The sequence below is a fragment of the Vollenhovia emeryi genome, unplaced genomic scaffold (assembly GCF_000949405.1).
Source record: "Vollenhovia emeryi isolate VEMERY1.0 unplaced genomic scaffold, V.emery_V1.0 DF939203.1, whole genome shotgun sequence".
Classification (NCBI taxonomy): domain Eukaryota; kingdom Metazoa; phylum Arthropoda; class Insecta; order Hymenoptera; family Formicidae; genus Vollenhovia; species Vollenhovia emeryi.
The window spans coordinates 856808-876993 of record NW_011967163.1 but is presented as its reverse complement, the minus strand read 5'-3'; the positions used below and the strand labels follow the sequence as shown (position 1 = coordinate 876993).

At 35.6% G+C, this 20186-nt stretch overlaps 4 protein-coding genes across 10 annotated transcripts in view; all 4 read left to right on the top strand.

Moving 5' to 3' along the window:
• Positions 1-4389, top strand: part of LOC105561708 (transmembrane protease serine 9-like) — a 13569-nt gene extending 9180 nt beyond the window's left edge. For both annotated transcript variants that reach the window (XM_012011937.1, XM_012011936.1), the window contains exons 9-13: positions 359-720; positions 1029-1303; positions 1636-1925; positions 2917-3284; positions 3810-4389. In XM_012011937.1, the coding sequence (XP_011867327.1) occupies positions 359-720; positions 1029-1303; positions 1636-1925; positions 2917-3284; positions 3810-4085 (1571 nt within the window). In that variant the 3' untranslated portion in view covers positions 4086-4389. The remainder of the gene's footprint in view (positions 1-358; positions 721-1028; positions 1304-1635; positions 1926-2916; positions 3285-3809) is intronic.
• Positions 4111-9473, top strand: LOC105561710 (serine protease gd-like). Its single transcript, XM_012011938.1, has 7 exons — positions 4111-4189; positions 5222-5438; positions 6260-6425; positions 6746-7147; positions 7236-7405; positions 8181-8399; positions 9016-9473. The coding sequence occupies exons 2-7, from the start codon at positions 5244-5246 to the stop codon at positions 9262-9264; spliced, it is 1401 nt and encodes a 466-aa protein (XP_011867328.1). The 5' UTR covers positions 4111-4189; positions 5222-5243; the 3' UTR covers positions 9265-9473.
• A 797-nt stretch (positions 9474-10270) lies between these two features.
• On the top strand, positions 10271-13874 carry LOC105561711 (serine protease gd-like). 2 transcript variants are annotated; one of them, XM_012011941.1, is made up of 6 exons: positions 10271-10473; positions 10579-10798; positions 11423-11588; positions 11899-12300; positions 12393-12772; positions 13399-13874. In XM_012011941.1, exons 2-6 carry the CDS (start codon positions 10598-10600, stop codon positions 13585-13587), a joined length of 1338 nt encoding a protein of 445 aa, XP_011867331.1. In that variant the 5' UTR covers positions 10271-10473; positions 10579-10597; the 3' UTR covers positions 13588-13874. The 2 variants fall into 2 exon arrangements, with proteins under 2 accessions (XP_011867331.1, XP_011867329.1); XM_012011939.1 differs by having other exon boundaries at positions 10271-10798.
• Positions 13875-14087: 213 nt separating this feature from the next.
• Positions 14088-18278, top strand: LOC105561706 (proclotting enzyme-like). Of its 5 annotated transcripts, none has more exons than XM_012011932.1 (6): positions 14088-15021; positions 15175-15394; positions 15969-16134; positions 16458-16805; positions 16896-17293; positions 17825-18278. In XM_012011932.1, the coding sequence occupies exons 2-6, from the start codon at positions 15197-15199 to the stop codon at positions 18131-18133; spliced, it is 1419 nt and encodes a 472-aa protein (XP_011867322.1). In that variant the 5' UTR covers positions 14088-15021; positions 15175-15196; the 3' UTR covers positions 18134-18278. The 5 variants fall into 5 exon arrangements, with proteins under 5 accessions (XP_011867322.1, XP_011867323.1, XP_011867320.1 ...); XM_012011933.1 differs by having other exon boundaries at positions 14088-15045; positions 17864-18278; XM_012011930.1 differs by having other exon boundaries at positions 14088-15045.
• Positions 18279-20186: the final 1908 nt, after the last annotated feature.

Here is a 20186-nt window from a genome sequence, read left to right as displayed (position 1 = left end):
AAGTGTTGTTATAAATATTGTATAGAAATTCTTATTACGCTTATTATGATGTTCTTAGAATAACTTTTAGGCTGATATTTGAATGACAACTGTTCTTTCTCTGAACATGCAAACAATGCTGGGATTAAGTTAAGATGTTCGTAGAATATTTATTATTCATCGTATATTTTCTTTGTTGTCATAAGACGTCTTGGATACTTGTCCGTTGATTTAGATGGAAATAATATTTTCAGACAATCGTTAGACTGTACATCTCGAAACTATAGTGCTTAAAAATATTTACTATTTAGTTTTTTATGTTTTCCAAAAATGTGGAATATTAGAACATATATTTCACACAAATATCTTATTTTTGCAGCCGCACATTGCTTGATGTGGAATGTTCGGACCAACGATACAGTTCCGGCAATATTATTAGAGGTTTCCTTAGGACGAGTTATTATACAGAGGCATGAGGGAGGTTCTGTTTATCGGAGAATCTATAGCTACACGATCCATCCCGATTATGCGCACACGGTCACTGGCGACTCTGATCTAGCAATTTTGACCCTCGCGGAGCCTGTCGAGTTTAGTCCTTATATTAAACCTGTTTGCCTGTGGCATGGTTCAGACACTCTTCAGAACGTTATCGATAAATTAGGATTTGATGTGGGGTGGAGAAAAAATGGGTATGGTTACCCCTTCTTAAGCCGTACGGTGGAAATGCGGATAGTGAGGCAGGTAAGAACCTTCACTGATAATTGCTATTATATAAAAGGAAGATTATAATAGTGACAACATTTGCTGTATATATTTTCACAATCTCCAAATAAATTTCCAAATGAATCAAATCATTGCACGCTCCTTGAGTAGGATTAATATATGTGCCAATTGTGCGATTATTAATTATGCGAATTTTTGTGAACATTTTTTATATAATACAATCCCATAAAATTCTAAGATACCAACGACATCGGAAAATCGTGCAATCTATGCTATCATTGTGAAAAGAAATATTGCAAATGCTGAAGATTTTGTACAAATTTTAGGAGACCTGTCGCCGAAGTCACGAGCATTTCATCGATCTCATTTCGGAGCGAACTTTTTGCGCCGTTGATCAAGATCTCGAAGGTCCTTGCTACGCCTACAGTGGGAGTGCGTTAATGATCTATGACAATAAGACTAACCGCTTTATGTTACGCGGCATTGTTTCGAGGACGTTACCTAGTGAGGATGACTATGTATCGTGCGATCAAGAAAATTACGTTGTTTATGTCGACGTGGCCCAATATGTATCTTGGATTGAACAGCAGATCTCCACCACGTAACGCTAGTCTCCTAACACCCTGTCTTGGCTTTTGCTTTTTTATTTATTCGTATCTACAATTTCACATTAGAGCCATATGACTTTATTAATTGCTTAATATAAATGTATATCATTAATTGCTAAAGAACTAGTTATTTATTAATTATAACGGTAATTTCTCCTTACATATATTTACTAGACAAGTGTTTAAATAGCATTTATTCAAAATCTTGCGAGAAGTGAAAATTAAGTGTAGGTACAAATTTTATATTATAAATATAAAGCATTATGAAAAGTATAAAAAATATTGCCGGCAACTCTGCTTATGTGATTATTAAATATATATTTAGCGAACCGCCAAGCCAACCAGAAACTACGGCGACTCCGCTTCCAGTGCCAACACTGAACACTAAACGCCCATTATTCTCTAACATCACTACTCCAACATACGAAATAGACATACCATATTATAATGACACTGACCAATGCGGTCGGATGGGTTACGTCAATCAACTGGTTACTAGAGGAGAATCGACAAATCCGGCAGAATGGCCGTGGTTAGTGGCCCTCTTCGTTCTAAGACCAAACCTCAAGTACCAGTGTGCTGGCACCGTTCTGACAACTAGACATGTTATAACAGGTACTTTAAAAAATCGAAGAATTAAGTTTTATATTATTATTATCTTCTCCGTCTATCGAATAATATAAGTATTTGCATTATACATATATACTTTCTTTCTTGAATTGTAAGAGATTTATTTGCTTATTTATAGTCACATAAATTAAATTAGGATTTTATTTTCCATAGGCATAAAAATTAATCATTGGATTCAGATCATATTTCTTACTATCTTCTCCTTATTAATCCGGGATATCCCGAGATATTGAAGAATGTTCTTCACACGCGCCAAGTGTTGTTATAAATATTATATAGAAATTCTTATTACCCTTATTATGATGTTCTTAGAATAACTTATAGGCTGATATTTGAATGACAACTGTTCTTTCTCTGAACATGCAAACAATGCTAGGATTAAATTCAGACGTTCGTAGAATATTTATTATTCATCCTATATTTTCTTTGTTGTTATAAGACGTCTTGAATACTTGTCCGTTGATTTAGATGCTCTAGAAAAAAAAGTCAGTTACAACCCATTTTGGGGCCCACAATTAGTAATCGAATTATTTAGATTGTTCGTAACTCTAATCTTTTACGGATTTTATCTCGCTTAACTAAAAATCACAATTAGCCGTTCTATCTGTATCCAAGATATTAGAGTAATACTAATCATTTCTCTCAATTAGTTCTGTCGATATTCAGTAACGCAAAGATAATTTTCACTTAAGTGGCAATAACCGAAATGTTAAGTTGCTTAACTACATAAAAAAACGGTCAAAATTTTTCCCAGAGTAGAGTTACGAACAATCCAAATAATTCGATTACTAATGGTGGGCCCCAAAATGGGTTATAACTGTCTTTTTTTTCCCCAGAGTGGAAATAATATTTTCGCACAATCGTTAGACTGTACATCTCGAAACTAGTGCTTAAAAATATTTACTATTTAGTTTTTGTTTTCCAAAAATGCAGAATATTAGAACATATATTTCATAAAAGTTTCTTATTTTTGCAGCCGCAAATTGCATGAAGTGGAATGATACGACCAACGATACAATTCCTGCCAATTTATTAGAGGTTGCCTTAGGACGATTTAATTTACGCCAGTGGCGTGAGGAGGGTTCTGTTAATCGGGAAATCTATAACTACACGATCCATCCCGATTATGCGTACACGATCTCTGGCGACTCTGATCTAGCAATTTTGACCCTCGTGGAGCCTGTCGAGTTTAGCCCTTTTATTAAACCTGTTTGCCTGTGGACTGGTTCAGACACTCTTCAAAACGTTATCCATAAATTAGGATTCGTTGTAGGGTGGGAAAAAGATGAGGATGGTAATTACTCCGGCACCCCACGGATGGAGAAAATGTCGATAGTGAACCAGGTAAGAACCTTCACTGATAATAAGCCAGGTATTTGCTTTTCATAACTTTGGCTGTTCGATCGATACTAGAGTTGAATTTCAATGGCAGACTACGTTGTCTAGCCGGAAAATGTCCAAAATATGAAGATACCTCATTTAGAACAAATAATTATATCGTGAAAGGGAAACGCTTAGAGACTTTTGTTAACGATAGGCGACTCTCAATTTGATTTCACTATCTGTATAATTACATAATTCCTATTATAACAGAAAGATTATAATAGTGACAACGTTTGCTATATATATTTTCACAATCTTTAAATGAATTTCCAAATGAATCAAAGTCATTGGACGCTCCTTGAGTAGGATTAGTATATGTGCCAATTGTTAAGTGCGATTGTTAATTATGCGAATTTTTTTGAACATTTTTTATGTAATACAATCCCATAAAATTCTAAGATACCAACGACATCGGAAATCGTTCAATCGATGCTATCATTGTGAAAAGAAATATTGCAAATGCTGAAGAATTTGTGCAAATTATAGGAGGAGTGTCTCTGGCTGACTCTCGAGGTTTTCTTCAATCTCACTACATCGCGAACTTTTTGCGCCGGTGCGCGAGAACGCAGAGGTCTCTACGGCTACAGTGGGAGTGCGTTAACGATCTTTGATGATAACGTGAACCGCTTTCAGTTACGCGGCATTTTTTCGACGGCATGGTACTTTCCCTATTCCAGTGTACCGTACGATGTAATTCACGTTGTTTATGTCGACGTGGCCAAATATAAAACCTGGATTGAAGAGCAGATCTCCACCACGTAACCCTAGTTTCTTGCAGAACTCCAAATGTGTTAATAGATATACTTTTTATATAAATTCTATCTAAATCGCTACACCATATTATCATAGGTACATGAGAATTAAAGGTACGAATTTTACTTTGAACTTTTTACGGTGATTCTTGTTACCGTAATGCAGCTTTGGATCTTAAAAAAATACATTAGAATACTTTACAAGAGCGTCTAAAAAAGCAAGGATGTGTGTGTGTGTGTGTGGCTAAATAATTATTGTAATTAATTAATAAAACTACGTAGTTATTCTTCAGTTTAGCTACGCCAGCACCAAATCAATGAAGTTAGGCTCAATCGTGTTTTTACACGAAACGAATGAATCTGGCAAAAAAAAGTATCACTCTGCCTCTCGAAGCGAGAAATTAATTAAGTTAAAGTTGGCGACAGGTTACGAAATCTGTTATACCGACGACAGTTGCGTTCGACATTGCAAATCTGAGATGTCGTTCTCTCGCATTAGAGTGAGCGAGAGAGGAGAATGAAATAGAAAGAGAGGAAGAGCACTTCGATGCCTCAGATTTGCAACATAAACATGTCCCATAACTATATTTAAAAAGTATAAATATAAAATATTTTCTCCTTTAATCATAACGATAATTCGAACGACTTCTCTACTGACGTAGCTAAACTGAAGAATTAGTAAAAGAGAAGATTTATTCTATAACACAAAACGAACGCAAAGTTTAGTTGGTGGATTGGTGGATTGATAAGAATAACGTTAGAGTCATGAAAAAGGAGGAAAGTAATGAACCGATAGCGACAGTAAGGAGATAATAATAAATCGAATAATAAAGAAAAAGCAGACAGTTACTCGCGAGAGTCGCGTTGAATCTCATTGCAGTTTCAAAGTCGATAAATAAAGTAATGATCATACTCGCTAGAATCGGTGATACAATTGTTAAATGAACAAGGTGCAAGAGGAATATGTGCTCGTAGATTGCGCGAAATACTGATTCGCGTGTTAGTGTCCATTCGCCATATGGAATAATTTTTCTTTCGAATGTAATCTACCAGTAAAGTAACAAACGCTTCTTCCGAAATTGCGTGAAACTTGAAGAACAAAATTCGTAAATATTAAGTACATTTAGAAACCATGTATTTTCTTAGTTTTGTAACAGAACCTTGTAAGATGCCCATCAAGATTTCTATCTTGATTACATTGCTATTTTCTCCCATGGTATATGGTGATACACCTCCATGCTCGGAATACTTTACATATTCGGTCGATCCTACGACAAACAATATATCAGGACACATTGCAATTTCACCTCCAGCAGTGAACGATGAATTTTATTTAATGGTATTCTTAGAGGCTAATTTGACGGTGAGTATTCCTTTTAACACTTTTAAGAATATAGAAAAGAAACTTATGCCTACCCACAATATCAGTTCGTAGCTATTAATGCAGACGATATATAACAATCTTTAATACGTTGAAATGTAGCCTTTTGAAAACACAATTTGCCTGTTCAGAGTCGTATAATTACTATAATTAATGCTGTAAAAAATAAAACTACTTTATGTCATAAGAGAGGCACACTTTGAAATAGGCAAAGTGAAATTTAAACTATTTTTTCTACAAAATGATTTGGTTTATGTATCTTTACGTATATATAATGATCTTTTCACATACATGGTCTGTCTGTCCAGAAAGTATCGGGACTGATTTTCTCTAGCCAATGGGAAGGGTTGGGGAGCAGAGACAATTGTGCCGGGTCACATCGTATATATGACATTCTCCACGAATTTTCCTGCCCATGCAGACCACCCCCTCCCCCATCCCTTCCCCTTGGCTAGAAAAAAATCAGTCCCGATACTTTCTGGGCAGACTATGTATATCTAGATATTAACAAAATCTATTATTCGCCGGAAAATGTGAAATTGTTCTAAATTAATTATGAGTGCAACGGTGATGATGGTTCAAAGCAGAGCTGAAAAGTCCAGTTTATAAATACGTTATCTTATTAGTAACGTGAAATAGATGTAATGTAAACTTACTTACTGTTAACCGCGATGTATTTTCCATTAAAATTTTTGTTTGATTAATTTTATCTTTATTTATCTTTATTTTATTAATTTCAATACCGACAACTTTTGATTACGCAATAATGTAATTAAAATACATTATATATTATTACATTTCAGGATGGATCGTTTCGATTGGTGTTGGTACGATCGATACAAGATTCCATTCAAGCCATCCAACAAGGCAGACCTTTGTTGTACCGTGTTAATTTTCCTACCGAGGAAAATTTTCCAATAGTCTCAGCGATATGGTTCAATAATCAGAAATATTGTATTGGTTCCGAAGGTGAGGATCATTTACTTGGAAATTGTACAATATAAATATCACATGTATTTGTGAAAATAGAAACAAATGTTTTTTGCTGTTATCTGGCCATATGTAATTTTCAAGTAACATAGAGGAGATAAACAAAAAGATGAAACTCATTAACAGTTTTAAAAATTCAAAAATTCTCTTACATTCATCATCGTTTTCTATCCTCACGTAAAAAAGATTTTTCAATCGTTCCTTGTATTTGGAAATTATTTTTTTCTCGGCAGAAAAATCTGTTCGCTGTCTAAAAGAATACCTATGCGATTTAAGGAGTATGTTACATTTTGTTTTAGCATCTGGAAATAGGACACATATTATTGAGTTGGGACATATTGTGTTTCCACCAACGGAAGAGTCTAATTTGCAAAATTTTCAGCCGTGGCATCGAAATTCGAGCAGCTATAGTACATATTATAAGACTTCTTCTGATTTTTATAATCATCAACCCACTACTGCCGCTCCTTCTGATAAAACTGTCCACAATGAAGAACGCATTAGCAGTAATAGTACTATTAACAACGAATGCGGTGTCACCAGTTACTACACCGATAGCACAAATAAACTGTTGCCCGACTGTGACAGCACATTACCAGGTCAATGGCCGTGGGTGGTGGCAATTTATGTTCTAAAATCAGAACAAACGAGCGAATTTAGGTGTAGTGGTTCAGTTCTAACAACTAAACATATTATAACAGGTATATTAGTTTTTTTTCCTCCGAGATAGAGATTGTAGATTTAAAATAATATATTCTATTACGTATATATCATTTCTTCTTTTTACAGTGGAGCCTTGCTTGAAATTGAGACGTTACGGCCCCAACACTGTACAAGTTCTCAACGATATGTACGCAGCCTTTGGACAATATAACTTGCGTCAGTGGCATGAGACGGGAACTCTAAATCGCAAGATCAAGGACTATACTTATACTAGTATATTTCGGGGAATTCCCTCGGTACGTAAATAGTCAAACGTATGTATTCTCGCATTTGAGGGACTCGGTACTTTGATGTGGCAATACCGCGTAAACATTTGATTGCACCGCTTGCACATTCAATGTGCACGCGACCTTCGCACACTTCTCGCGTTATTGTGTGTATGTACATACATTCAATACATTCAGAGTAGGAGCAGATCGAATCCTTAAATCGTGAAGATGAAAAAAAGCGTACGAGAACTTTTTTTTGGAAAGGCAAGGGATTGACTGAAAAGGTGTATAAGAAAAGATGTAATCAGATTGAATTGGCGAGAAAACTGAAAAGAGTTGGTGAAAGATTTGAGAGATTATTATTGTTGCTATGTATGCGTTTCATTATATTTTCAGAAACCTTTTTTAATTCAAACGTTGAAAAATCTACGTGATAAATTTTTAATTCAATTAAGTATTATTTTTTTCGTGACTGGAAAACCTACACTGACGAATTGTCCAGCAGATAATATTATGGATAGTGTGCACTCTAATCTCTTTTGCGACATTGCCACATCGGCCGGCTACCTGTAAGATTATCGAGATTCAATATAAATTGCTTATTTCTACGCTCTGAATCAGTATTTTTGAGTACACAACATGTTCTTCAGTCTTTAAAGTTATAACCCATCTTCTTCTCTCAATCTTTGTACTGAAAGTTAACAAAAATTTAACTGAGTAACTCTTGGACCAATATCTACTAATATATCGAGTTTTATAATTAACTGAATCGTAATTCTCTAACCGAGAGTACTACCTTAAGACGTATAGAGACAAGTACTATCTCGGGATTTTAACCGTCGAGACGCCCGTCGAATACAGCCCGTTCATCAAACCTATTTGCTTATGGGACAGAGCAGACGATTTTGAAGACATCTCTTTTCGGACAGGATATGTAGTGGGATTTGACACGAATGTATCTGAAAACCAAACCACCAGGCTCGAAGAACTACGGATGGCAAGGGTGATGATACTGGACAAAGTTAGAATCTTTATGATAATTGTTTTTTCGCTCGCCGCGACTTCCATTTTATGTAACTGTTCGACCGACGTTCAAATTAAATTCAATTCATAAAGTTCTGTAGAAATAAAAATCAATTTTAATGAGACTAAATCTGATACTTATATCACGGAAGAGAAACGCTTAGAAATTTTTGCATATGTTTGTATCGTTATGACGTCGTGCGAAATTCTATTTAATTTCGCTATGTTTGAATTATTACATAGTTAATGATTATTAGAATAATAATCAATGTAATGACTCGACCCATTCTCGATTAATTACGTATAGAAAAATGTCATTTTCGGTCAAGTTGGATCTTGGTAGCCTTACAATAATATTTCATGTGAATTGTATATTTTTTCCCAACTCACCAAATTGTGAACCGATTATTCGTTTTGATTGGTTTTGATATACAGTATTACCATGTCTCTGATAGAATTAGTAAAGACGCCCGTCACTGATTGAAGGAATGTCTAGATTAAAACCCTGAATGAGATATTTTTCGCTACAAATTTCTTATGGAATATTATAAACGCGCTCATTAGAACCAAATTGTGCAAATAACAAAAATCCGATTTTGTTGAACAAATTTTAGGAATACTGTTCCGCGGATAACCAGACTGACACATCCATTGACAAATTCTGCGTCCAATTGCAAAACGTAGGGCAATCTTGCTACGCTGACAGCGGGAGCGGGCTGGTGCTCAATGTAGGTGGACGTTATCTGTTGCGCGGCGTTGTTCTGCGACAGATGACATCAACGAGTGTATATGTCACCGTTGATATAGCCAAACACCTACACTGGATTCTGGATACGATTCAAAGGGAGCCTGTCCGCTACTAATAGTAGAACATGTATTAGACAACAAGCTTTAACATTAATTTCACCACTTGCGAGAAATGAAAATTAAATGTATAAATTTTACTTTCTTCTTACGGCAATTTTTCTTAACATATTGCATTACTTACAATAATAAATAAATTGTGTAAGTAGATGTAAATGTAAATATCTGTTATTGTGAATTTATTAGCAATAAATGATAAATCATGTTATGATACGCATTATGATATAATTGCAGATGCTTATGTTCCATCATATTAAATATCTCATCAATATATTATATTGCAAAGCAATATAAAAATAAAAGAAGTATTGTCACAGATTCTACTTGTGACTAGACATTTATTAAATACAGATATTGAATTCAGATATTGAGTTCGTGTTTAAACCCTGGCTGAGGTAAATATTTCATAATAAATTAAAAAATTGAAATCATTTAGACACTAGTATCCTGTCTTGACTCTTATATCCTTTATTACTTCGTATTTGTGACTTTGAAATAGTTTGTACGAATATCTAAATAAATAAGAATGGCTAAATAATTAATAAATTAATAAAAATGTATTATCGAGAAAATATTGAAGTATTTATGTGTTGTAATCTTCACTCTGGTTTCCGCGCCCTCGTCCTTCTATCGTCGTTTAATACGGTGGGCGGTAGATCGTTCACAACTTTCCTCGTAACAACAGTCAAAAGGTGAATCTCCGTCAGAAATCGCTATAATCGCTGGCAGAAAAGATTTATTATAAAATAGAGAGATAATAACGACTAGGTACGCAAAATAACCTGACGGTTGACGGCGTCTCCGTAGAGGGTGAAACCAAAAAAAATAACGACTAGGTCTTTTCGTCGGTAATACCGCTTGTATCCTTAACAAAGAATAACATAAAACGAAAGCAAATTCTGGTTGGTGGATTGATAAAAAATAACGTTATAGTAATGAAAAAGAAGAAAAGTAAACAACTGATATCGACAGTAAGGAGATAAGAAAGCGAATAATAAAGGAAAAGCAGACAGTTACACACGAGAGTCGCGTTGAGTCTCATCGCAGTTTCAAAGTTCATAAATAAAGTAATGATCATACTCGCTAGAATCAGTTATACAATTGTTAAATGAACAAGGTGCAAGAGGAATATGTGCTCGTAGATTGCGCGAAATATTATGATTCGCGTTGGTGTGCATTCGCCATATGGAATAATATTCCTTTTGAATGTAATCCACTTGTAACGTAACATACAATTATTTCGAAATTGCTTGAAATATGAGGAACAAAATTCGTAAATTTTAAGTGCACATAGAAACCATGTATTTTCTTAGTTTTGTAACAGAACCTCGCATGATGCCTAAGATTTCTATTTTGATCACCTTGCTATTTTCTACCATGGTATATGGTGATACACCATCATGCTCGGAATACTTTACATATTCGGTCGATCCTAAGACACGCGTTATGTCAGGACAGATTACAATTCCACCTCCAGCAGTAAACGATGAATTTTATTTAAAGGTAGCCTTAAAGACTAACGTTCATTTGACGGTAAGTATTCTTTTTAACACTTTTAAGAATAGAGAAAAGAAACTTATGCATACCCACAATGTTAGTTCGTAGCTATTAATACAGACGATATGTAACAATCTTTAATACGTTGAAATGTAGCCTTTTTAAAACACAATTTATCTGTTCAGAGTCGTATAATTACTATAATTAATGCTGTAAAAAAATAAAACTACTTTACCTCGTAAGAGGGACACACATTGAAATAGGTAGAAAAGTGTAATTTAAACTATTTTTTTTACAAAATGATTTTAGGTTTATGTACCTTTACGTATATAAAAAGGTTCTTTTCACATATATCCAGGTATTATCAAAATCTATTGCTCGCCGGAAAATGTGAAATTGTTTTAAATTAATTATGACCGCAACTTTGATGATGGTTCAAAGCAGAGCTGAAAAGTCCAGTTTATAAATACGTTATCTTATTAGTAACGTGAAATAGATGTAATGTAAACTTACTTACTGTTAACCGCGATGTATTTTCTATTAAAATTTTTGTTTGATTAATTTTATTTTTATTTATCTTTATTTTATTAATTTCAATACCGACAACTTTTAATTACGCAATAATGTAATTAAAATACATTATATATTATTACATTTTAGGATGGATCGTTTCACTTGGAGTTGGTACGATCGATAAAAGATTCCATTGAAGCTATCCAACACGGCAGATCTTTGTTGTACCGTGTTAATTTTCCTTCTGAAGACAATTTTCCAATAGTCTCAGAGATATGGTTCAATAATCAACAATATTGTCTTAATTCCGAAGGTGAGGATCATTGTTTTTTGAGAAAATAGAAACAAATAGAAACAAATTTGTTTTTGCTGCTATCTGACTACATGTAATTTTCAACTAACATAGAGAAGACTACAAGAGAAGACTAAACTAAAAGATAAAACTGTTTAACAGTTTAAAAAATTCAAAATTCTCTTACGTGTGTCATCGTATTCTATCCTCATGTAAAAAAGATCTCACTATCGTTCATTGTATTTGGAAATTACTTCTTTGTTCGCTAGAAAGGTCTGTTCTATCTGTAAAAGAACATGCGATTTAAGAGATATGTTACGTTTCGTTTTAGCATCTGGAAATTGGAAGCATACTATCGAGTTGGGACATATTGTGTATCCACCAAAGGAAGAGTCAAATTTGCAAAATTTTCAGCCGTGGCATCGAAATGCGAGCAGCTACCGTGTATATGATCCGACTTATTATTACTTGAATGATTCTCAACCCACTATTGACGCTCCTTCTGATAAAACTGCCCACAATGAAGAACACATTAGCAGTAATAGTACTATTAACAACGAATGCGGTGTCACCAGTTACTACACCGATAGCACAAATAACCTGGTGCCCAACTGTGAGAACTCATTACCAGGCCAGTGGCCGTGGGTGGTGGCAATTTATGTTCTAAAATCAGAACGTACGAGCGAATTTAGGTGTAGTGGTTCAATTCTAACAACGAAACATATTATAACAGGTATATTAATATTTTCTTTTTCCTCCGATATAAAGATTGTGGACTTAAGAAAATATATTCTATTACGTTTATAATATTTCTTCTTTTTACAGTGGAGCCTTGTTTGAAATTGAAGCGTTATGCTAACAACACTATACAAATTCCCGACAATATGTACGCAGCCTTTGGACAATTTAACTCGCGTCAGTGGCATGGAATGGGAAATTTTAATCGCAAGGTCACTAACTTTAGGACTACGGGCACGAACTATATTTATAACAACAAAATCGAGCACTATCTCGCGATTTTAACTGTCGAGACGCCCGTCGAATATAGCCCGTTCATCAAACCCATTTGCTTATGGTACAGATCGGACGATTTTGCGGACGTCGTTCATTGGACAGGATATGTGGTGGGTTATGACAGGAATGTATCCCAAACACAAAACATCATCGAGGAACCACGGATGTCAAGAGTGACGGTACTGGATAAAGTAAGAATTTTTATGATAATTGTGTTTCCGCCCGCCGCGACTTCCATTTCATGTAACTGTTCGACCGACGGTCAAATTAAATTCTATTCGTGAAGTTCTGTAGAAATAAAAATGTACTTCAATGAGACTAAATCTGATATTTATATCGCAGAAGAGAAACGCTTAGAGATTTTTGCATATGTTTGCATCGATATGACGACGTACAAGATTCTATTTAATTTTGCTGCGTTTGAATTATTACATAATTAATGGTTATTATAACAATAATCAATATAATAACTAGACCGATACGATTTTTAATTAATTAAGTACAGAGAAATGTCATCTTCGGTCAAGTTGGATCTTGGTAGCCTAATAATAATATTTCATATGAATTGTATATTTTTTCCTAACTCACCAAATTGTGGACCGATTATTCGATTTGATTGGTTTTGATATACAATATCACTATGTCTCTGATAGAATTAGTATAATAAAGACGCCCGTCACTGATTGAAGGGATGTCTAGATTAAAACCTTGGCTGGGATAATTTTTGCTATAAATTTTTTATAATATATTCAAAACACGCTTATTAGAACCAAATTCTGCAAATACTGAAAATCCGACTTTGTTGAACAAATTTTAGGAGCACTGTCTCGCGGATAACCCGAATGCCACATCCAAGAACAGATTCTGCGTCGAATTGGAAAACGTAGGGCAATCTTGCTACGCTGACAGCGGGAGCGGGGTGGTATTCTATGCACCAGGCCGTTATATGTTGCGCGGCATTGTCCTGGAAGAGGTAACAACAGCCACGTACATATGTCACGATTGATGTAGCTAAATACCTACCTTGGATTCTGACTACGATTCATTCCCGCGCCGACTACTCCTAGTAGAAAATATATTAGAAAACACGTGATTAAGTAACATTAATCTCAGCACTTGCGAGAAATAAGAATTAAATGTATAAGTTTTACTTTCTTCTTACGGCCATTTTTCTTAACATAATGCATTACTTACAATAATAAATAAATTGTGTAAGTTGATGTAAATGTAAATATCTGTTATTGTGGATTTATTAGCAATAAATGATAAATCATGTTATGATACGCATTATGATATAATTGCAAATGCTTATGTTCCATTATATTAAATATCTCATCAATATATTACATTGTAAAGCAATACAAAAATAAAAGAAATATTGTCACAGATTCTACTTGTGACTAGACATTGATTAAATACAGATATTGAATTTGTAATTATAACAATTTCAATTTTGTCTGTGTTTAACATATATTATTTAACAACTTCAAGTTTTTTTGACCGTATCTGGCTATTTTAATGTTCCAACCTCGCTACGTTTCGACCATGGGTTTTGGTCCTTTTCAAGCGAAAAAACTATGCAAAGTAAAAGGTGCTTAGATTAATACATAAATGTCGAAGTCGTGTATGTTGCGTCAATAGATAAGGAAATTTTAAATATATTATTTAACCTTATAAGATTAATATAAAAAACCAAAATATGATTAAGGCACATACCCTTTATTCTATTTTATAAATCTTAAAAATATTCATATATATTAATTAAAATTTTTTTTTCGAAATACAACATATGCGTTATTATGTGTGTTTGCATAGTATACTGCACAGTAAATAAAAGCCTATACTATTGTGTAATAACTTTGGGCCATTAAGAAGCACAAAAGTGTATATAAAAAAATTAATTACATACCTCGGTGGTCGAATTGGTGAAACGCCCGCTTAGTGAGAAGGAGGTCCATGTTCAAACGCTGACTGAGGCAAATTTTTCGCAATAAATTTAAAAATTAAAATCATTTAGACACTAACATCTTGGCTCTTATATCCTTTATTACTTCGTATTCGTGACTGTACGAGTATCTGAAAAATAAGAATGGCTAAATTATTAGCAAATAAATACAAATATTAACGAGAAGTTAACGAGAAAATATTGAAGTATAACGCCAAACGAAATGCACATTCTGGTTGGTGAATTTGTGGATTGATAAGAAATAACGTTGTAGTCATGAAACAAGAAAAAAATAAACGGCCGATATCGACAATAAGGAGATAATAATAAGTCGAATAATAAAGCAGACAGTTACACGCAAGAGTCGCGTTGAGTCTCCCCGCAGTTTAAAATTCAATAAATAGAGTAATGATCATACTCGCTGGAATCGGTGATAGAATTATTAAATAAACAAGGTTCAAGAGGAATATGTGATCGTAATACTCTGATTCAAGTGTTGGTGTCCATTCGCAATACAGAGTAATGTTTCTTTCGAGTGTAATCTACTTGTAATGTAACAGACAATTATTTCGAAATTGCGTAAAATATGAAGAACAAAATTCGTAAATAAATAAAATTAAGTACAGTTAGAAACTATGTATTTTTTAGTTTTGCAACACAGCCTCGCAAAATGCCTAAGATTTCTATCTTCGTCACTTTGCTATTTTTTATCATGGTATATAGTGGCACCCCTCCATGCTCGGAATACTATACATATTCGATCAATTCTACGACAAAGAGTATATTAGGACAAATTGCAATTCCACCTCCACCAGAAAACGATGAATTTTATTTAAAGGTAGTCTTAGAGACTAACGCTGATTTAAGGGTAAGTATTTATTTTAAGACTTTTAAGAATATAGAAAAGAAACTTATGCATACAATGTTAGTTCGTAGCTCTTAATGCAGACGATAATAACAATCTTTAATACGTTGAAATTCAGTGTCGTATAATTACTATAATTAATACTGTAAAACAAATAAAACTACTTAATGTAGTAAAAGGGATACACATTGAAATAAACAAAGTATAATGTAAGAAATGTCTTCCAACAAAATGGTTTATGTGTATCCTACACATATGAAATAATTTCTTCATATATACCTAAATTTTAATTAAATCTATTGCTCGCCGGAGAATATGAGATACCTAGTTTTAAATTAATTGTGACCGCAATGCCGATGATGGTTCGAAGCAGAGCAGAAAAGTTCAGTTCGTAAATACGTTATTATCTTATTAGTAATTTGAAATATTTGTAATGTTAACTTACTCACTGTTAAATGCGATGTATTTTTTCTTAAAACCTTTTAGTAATTTTATCTATATTTTAGTAATTTCAATATCGACAACTTTTTGTTAATTAACAATGTAATTTAAATAATTATTTATCGTTACATTTCAGAATGGGATGTTTCGATTGGAGTTGTTACGATCGATAAAAAATTCCATTCAAGCTATCCAACAAGGCAGACCTTTGTTATACCGTGTTAATTTTCCTACCGGGGAAAATTTTCCAATAGTCTCAGCAATATGGTTCAATAATCACCAATATTGTCTTGACTCCAAAGGTGAACATTACATTTACTTGAAGTACAAAATAAATGTCACATATAGTTGCAAAATTAGAAGCAAGATTTGATTTTACTGCTACTGATTACCTGCATGTAATTTTCAACTAACATAGCAAACATAAACAAAAAGATAAAACGCAAAACTAAAAAGTTATAAACATTTAAAATTTTCTCATATCACCGTTTTTTATCTTCAATAGTAAAAAATAGTTTCACGATCATTCGATGTGTTTGGAAATTACTTCTTTCACCGGCGGAAAAAATCTGTTGTTTCTCTAAAAGAACATACGATTTAAGAAATATGTTACATTTCGTTTTAGCATCGAGTGGAAAAGTCAACACTATCATGTTGGGACATATTGTGTATCCACCAAGTGAAGAGTCAATTTCGAAATATTTTCAGCCGTGGTATCGAAATTCGAGCAGCTACCAATTGTACAATCCGGTTAATAATAATCCGCGTAATATTAGTAGTAATAGTACTATTAATGAGGAATGTGGTGTCACCAGTTACTATACCGATAGGACAAATAACCTGGTACCCAACTGTGAGTACTCATCACCAGGCCAATGGCCGTGGGTGGCGGCAATTTATATTCTAAAATCAGAAGGAACGACCAAATTTAGGTGTAGTGGTACCTTTATATCAACTAAACATATTATAACAGGTATATTAACATTTATTTTTATTTTTTCTCCGATAGAGATTGTAGATTTAAAAAAATATATTCTATTACGTATATTTCTTCTTTTTACAGTGGAGTCTTATAAGACATTGAAGCGTTTGGGTTACGACACTATGGAAGTTCCCGACAATATGTACGCAGTCTTTGGACAATTTAACTCACGTCAGTGGCATGGGACAGGAACTTTTAATCGCCAGATCATTGACTATGTTTATAAAACTGTATATATTACTAAATTTTCTACACGTAAAGTTAGGGACAAGTATTATCTTGCGATTTTTACCGTCGAGTCGCCCATCGAATACAGCCCGCTCATCAAACCTATTTGCTTATATGAATGGGGCGGAAATGACAGTTTTGTGGACATCGTTTATCAGACAGGATATATAGTGGGATTTGACAGGAATGTGTTCGAAGAACAAAACATCATCGAGGAACCACGGATGGCAAGGGTGACGCTACTAGATAAAGTAAGAATTTTTATGATAATTGCTTTTTCACCCTCCGCGACTTTCATTTCATGTAACTGTTCGACCAACGTTCAAATTAAATTCTATTCGTGAAGTTCTGGAGAAATAAAAATGTACTTCATTAATTTTGCTGCGTTTGAATTATTACATAGTTAAAGGTTATTATAACAATAATCAATATAATAACTAAACCGATACAATTCTCAATTATGTAAGTATAGAGAAATGTCATTTTCGGTCAAGTTGGATCTTGGTAGCCTAATAATAATATTTCAAGTTAATTGTATATCTTTTCACAACTCAGCAAATTGTGGACCAATTATTCGTTTTGATTGGTTTTTGATATACAATATCACTATGTCTCTGATAGTAGTATAATAAAGACGCCCGTCACTGATTGAAGGGATGTCTAGATTAAAACCTTGGCTGGGATAATTTTTGCTATAAATTTTGTATAATATATTCAAAACACGCTTATTAGAACCAAATTCTGCAAATACTGAAAATCCGACTTTGTTGAACAAATTTTAGGCTGACTGTGTCGCGAATAACCAGAATGTTGCATCCAAGAACAGATTCTGCGTCCAAATGCAAAACGTGGGGCGTTCTTGCTACGTTGACACCGGGAGCGGACTGGTGCTCAGTGTCGATGGCCGTTATCTATTGCGGGGCATTGTTCTGAAAAAGTTAATAACATCCTCGTCATCGCCTGTGTATGTCACCATCGATGTAGCTAAACACCTATATTGGATTGTTAATTCAACGATTCTTCAACGAATCGACTTCAAGTTTGTTAGCGCATGGTATAATTCACATCAATCCACGATCGCCCTGCGTTAACATGGGGCGCTGACATCTGTTGTACATTGACAGTACTCGTACTACTAACGCCCGCCATTACTACTACTCTGTACGTCGTCGAGCCCGCGCTTTATTATCCCGCCTGCGCTTTATTCTACTGTATCAATAAACGTGTTTAAGTGCAGACCGCCGTGTTAATATACTGACCCCGGCTATCCTTACGATAATCCTAACAGGTTATGGGCCCAGGTGCGTCGCGATAGTTGAAATAGTAAAAAGTGTCAGTTACGGCGAAAAGCTAACCTGCTCAATCATGTACACCGCGGGCGTGACGCGAATCGAGTGTCTCGGAAAGGACAATTACGATACATGGAGACTTCACATGGAAGCTCTCCTCGTCAAGAATGATGCCTGGTCGTACGTGAGCGGCGAGCTCGCGAAGCCCGAAGTCGTGGCCGGCGACGCCGCGTCGGAAGCCGCGCGAAAAACGTGGGAAAGAGGCGATGCTAAGGCGAAATCCGATATCATCCTGGCAATCGGCAGTTCCGAGCTGAAGCAGATTAAAGGCTGCATTACCGCACGCGATGTTTGGCTGAAGCTAGAAGGGATATACCAATCGCGGGGACCCGCCAGGAAAGCTACGTTATTGAAGAGACTAATGCTTCATCGAATGGAGGAAGGCAGCGACGTTCGCGAACATATAAGTAAGTTTTTCGATGCAGTCGATAAATTACAAGACATGCAGGTCGAAATTCATCCCGATGTATTGGCAACGATGCTTCTGTATAGTCTGCCGGCGAGTTTCGACAATTTCAGATGCGCAATTGAAGCTCGCGATGAATTGCCCGCGCCCGACACACTGCGTGTCAAGATCGTCGAGGAAAACGAGGTGCGAAAGGGCGAGACTCACAATACTGGTGCCAAGGCTACGTTCGCGAATAAACATAAGGGCCGAAAACGCGACATCAAGCCGACGGCACATGAACGCAAGGACAACACACCAGCGGACGACAAAGGCGTTAGTAAAATTCGCTGCTACAAGTGCAACAAACAAGGGCACAAGGCCGCAAATTGCGTTTCCAAAAGCGATAAAAACCAGTCAGCGAAAAGTGCCGAGCAAGTGTCGTTACGTGCAGACATCGCTCTACAAGCCAGCGCGATCGAGCCGCGTCAAGTATGGTGTTTGGACAGCGGCGCTACCACACATCTCTGTGGTGATCTGGAGGCATTTTACGAGATAAGCGATTCAAGACCGGGAAAATTAAATCTGGCGAACAGTGCTTCAACCGAAACGACCGCTGAAGGCAAGGTGATGGTCACGGCCGACGTAAATGGAGAAAATAAACTCGTGTCGCTAAGCAAGACTTTACACGTTCCGGACCTCCGTACAAATCTAATGTCCGTAAGCAAGATAACGGATAGCGGTTTCGAAGTACTATTCTCTAAAGAGAACGCGAAGGTACTGGACAGAAGCGGAGACGTCAAACTGGTCGCGGACAGAATTGGCGGTCTATATTTCGCACGCGAAATCAAGGACAAATCCGACTCGGAACCTAGCTGCGCGCTATCCACATCAGTCAACCTCTCGGATTTTGAGCTGTGGCACCGCAGGCTTGGCCACGTGAACACAAGAGATCTCATCGAGGCGCAACGACATGGAACAATCAACGGTTTGAAATTCGATACCAAGGAATTTACCTGCGAAACCTGCCTCAAAGGAAAGATGACTCGCGCACCTTTTCCCAAGAAGTCGAATAGAGTTTCGGAACTACTCGATTTGGCTCATTCGGACGTTTGCGGCCCCATGCGGGTCGAATCGATGGGGAAGGCAAGATATTTCATCGAGTTCATCGACGACCACTCGAGATGGAGCGAAGTTCGATTCTTGCGACACAAAAGCGAGGCTCTTCAGGCTACTAAAGAATTCATTGCACTCGCAGAAAACCAGACAGGTAAAAACGTCAAATGTTTTCAATCTGACAATGGTTTGGAGTTTACAGGCAAGGACTTCGATATCTTCTTGAAAGAAAAGGGCATCTCCAGACGACTTACGGTTCCATACTCCCCGGAGCAGAACGGAATCGCAGAACGA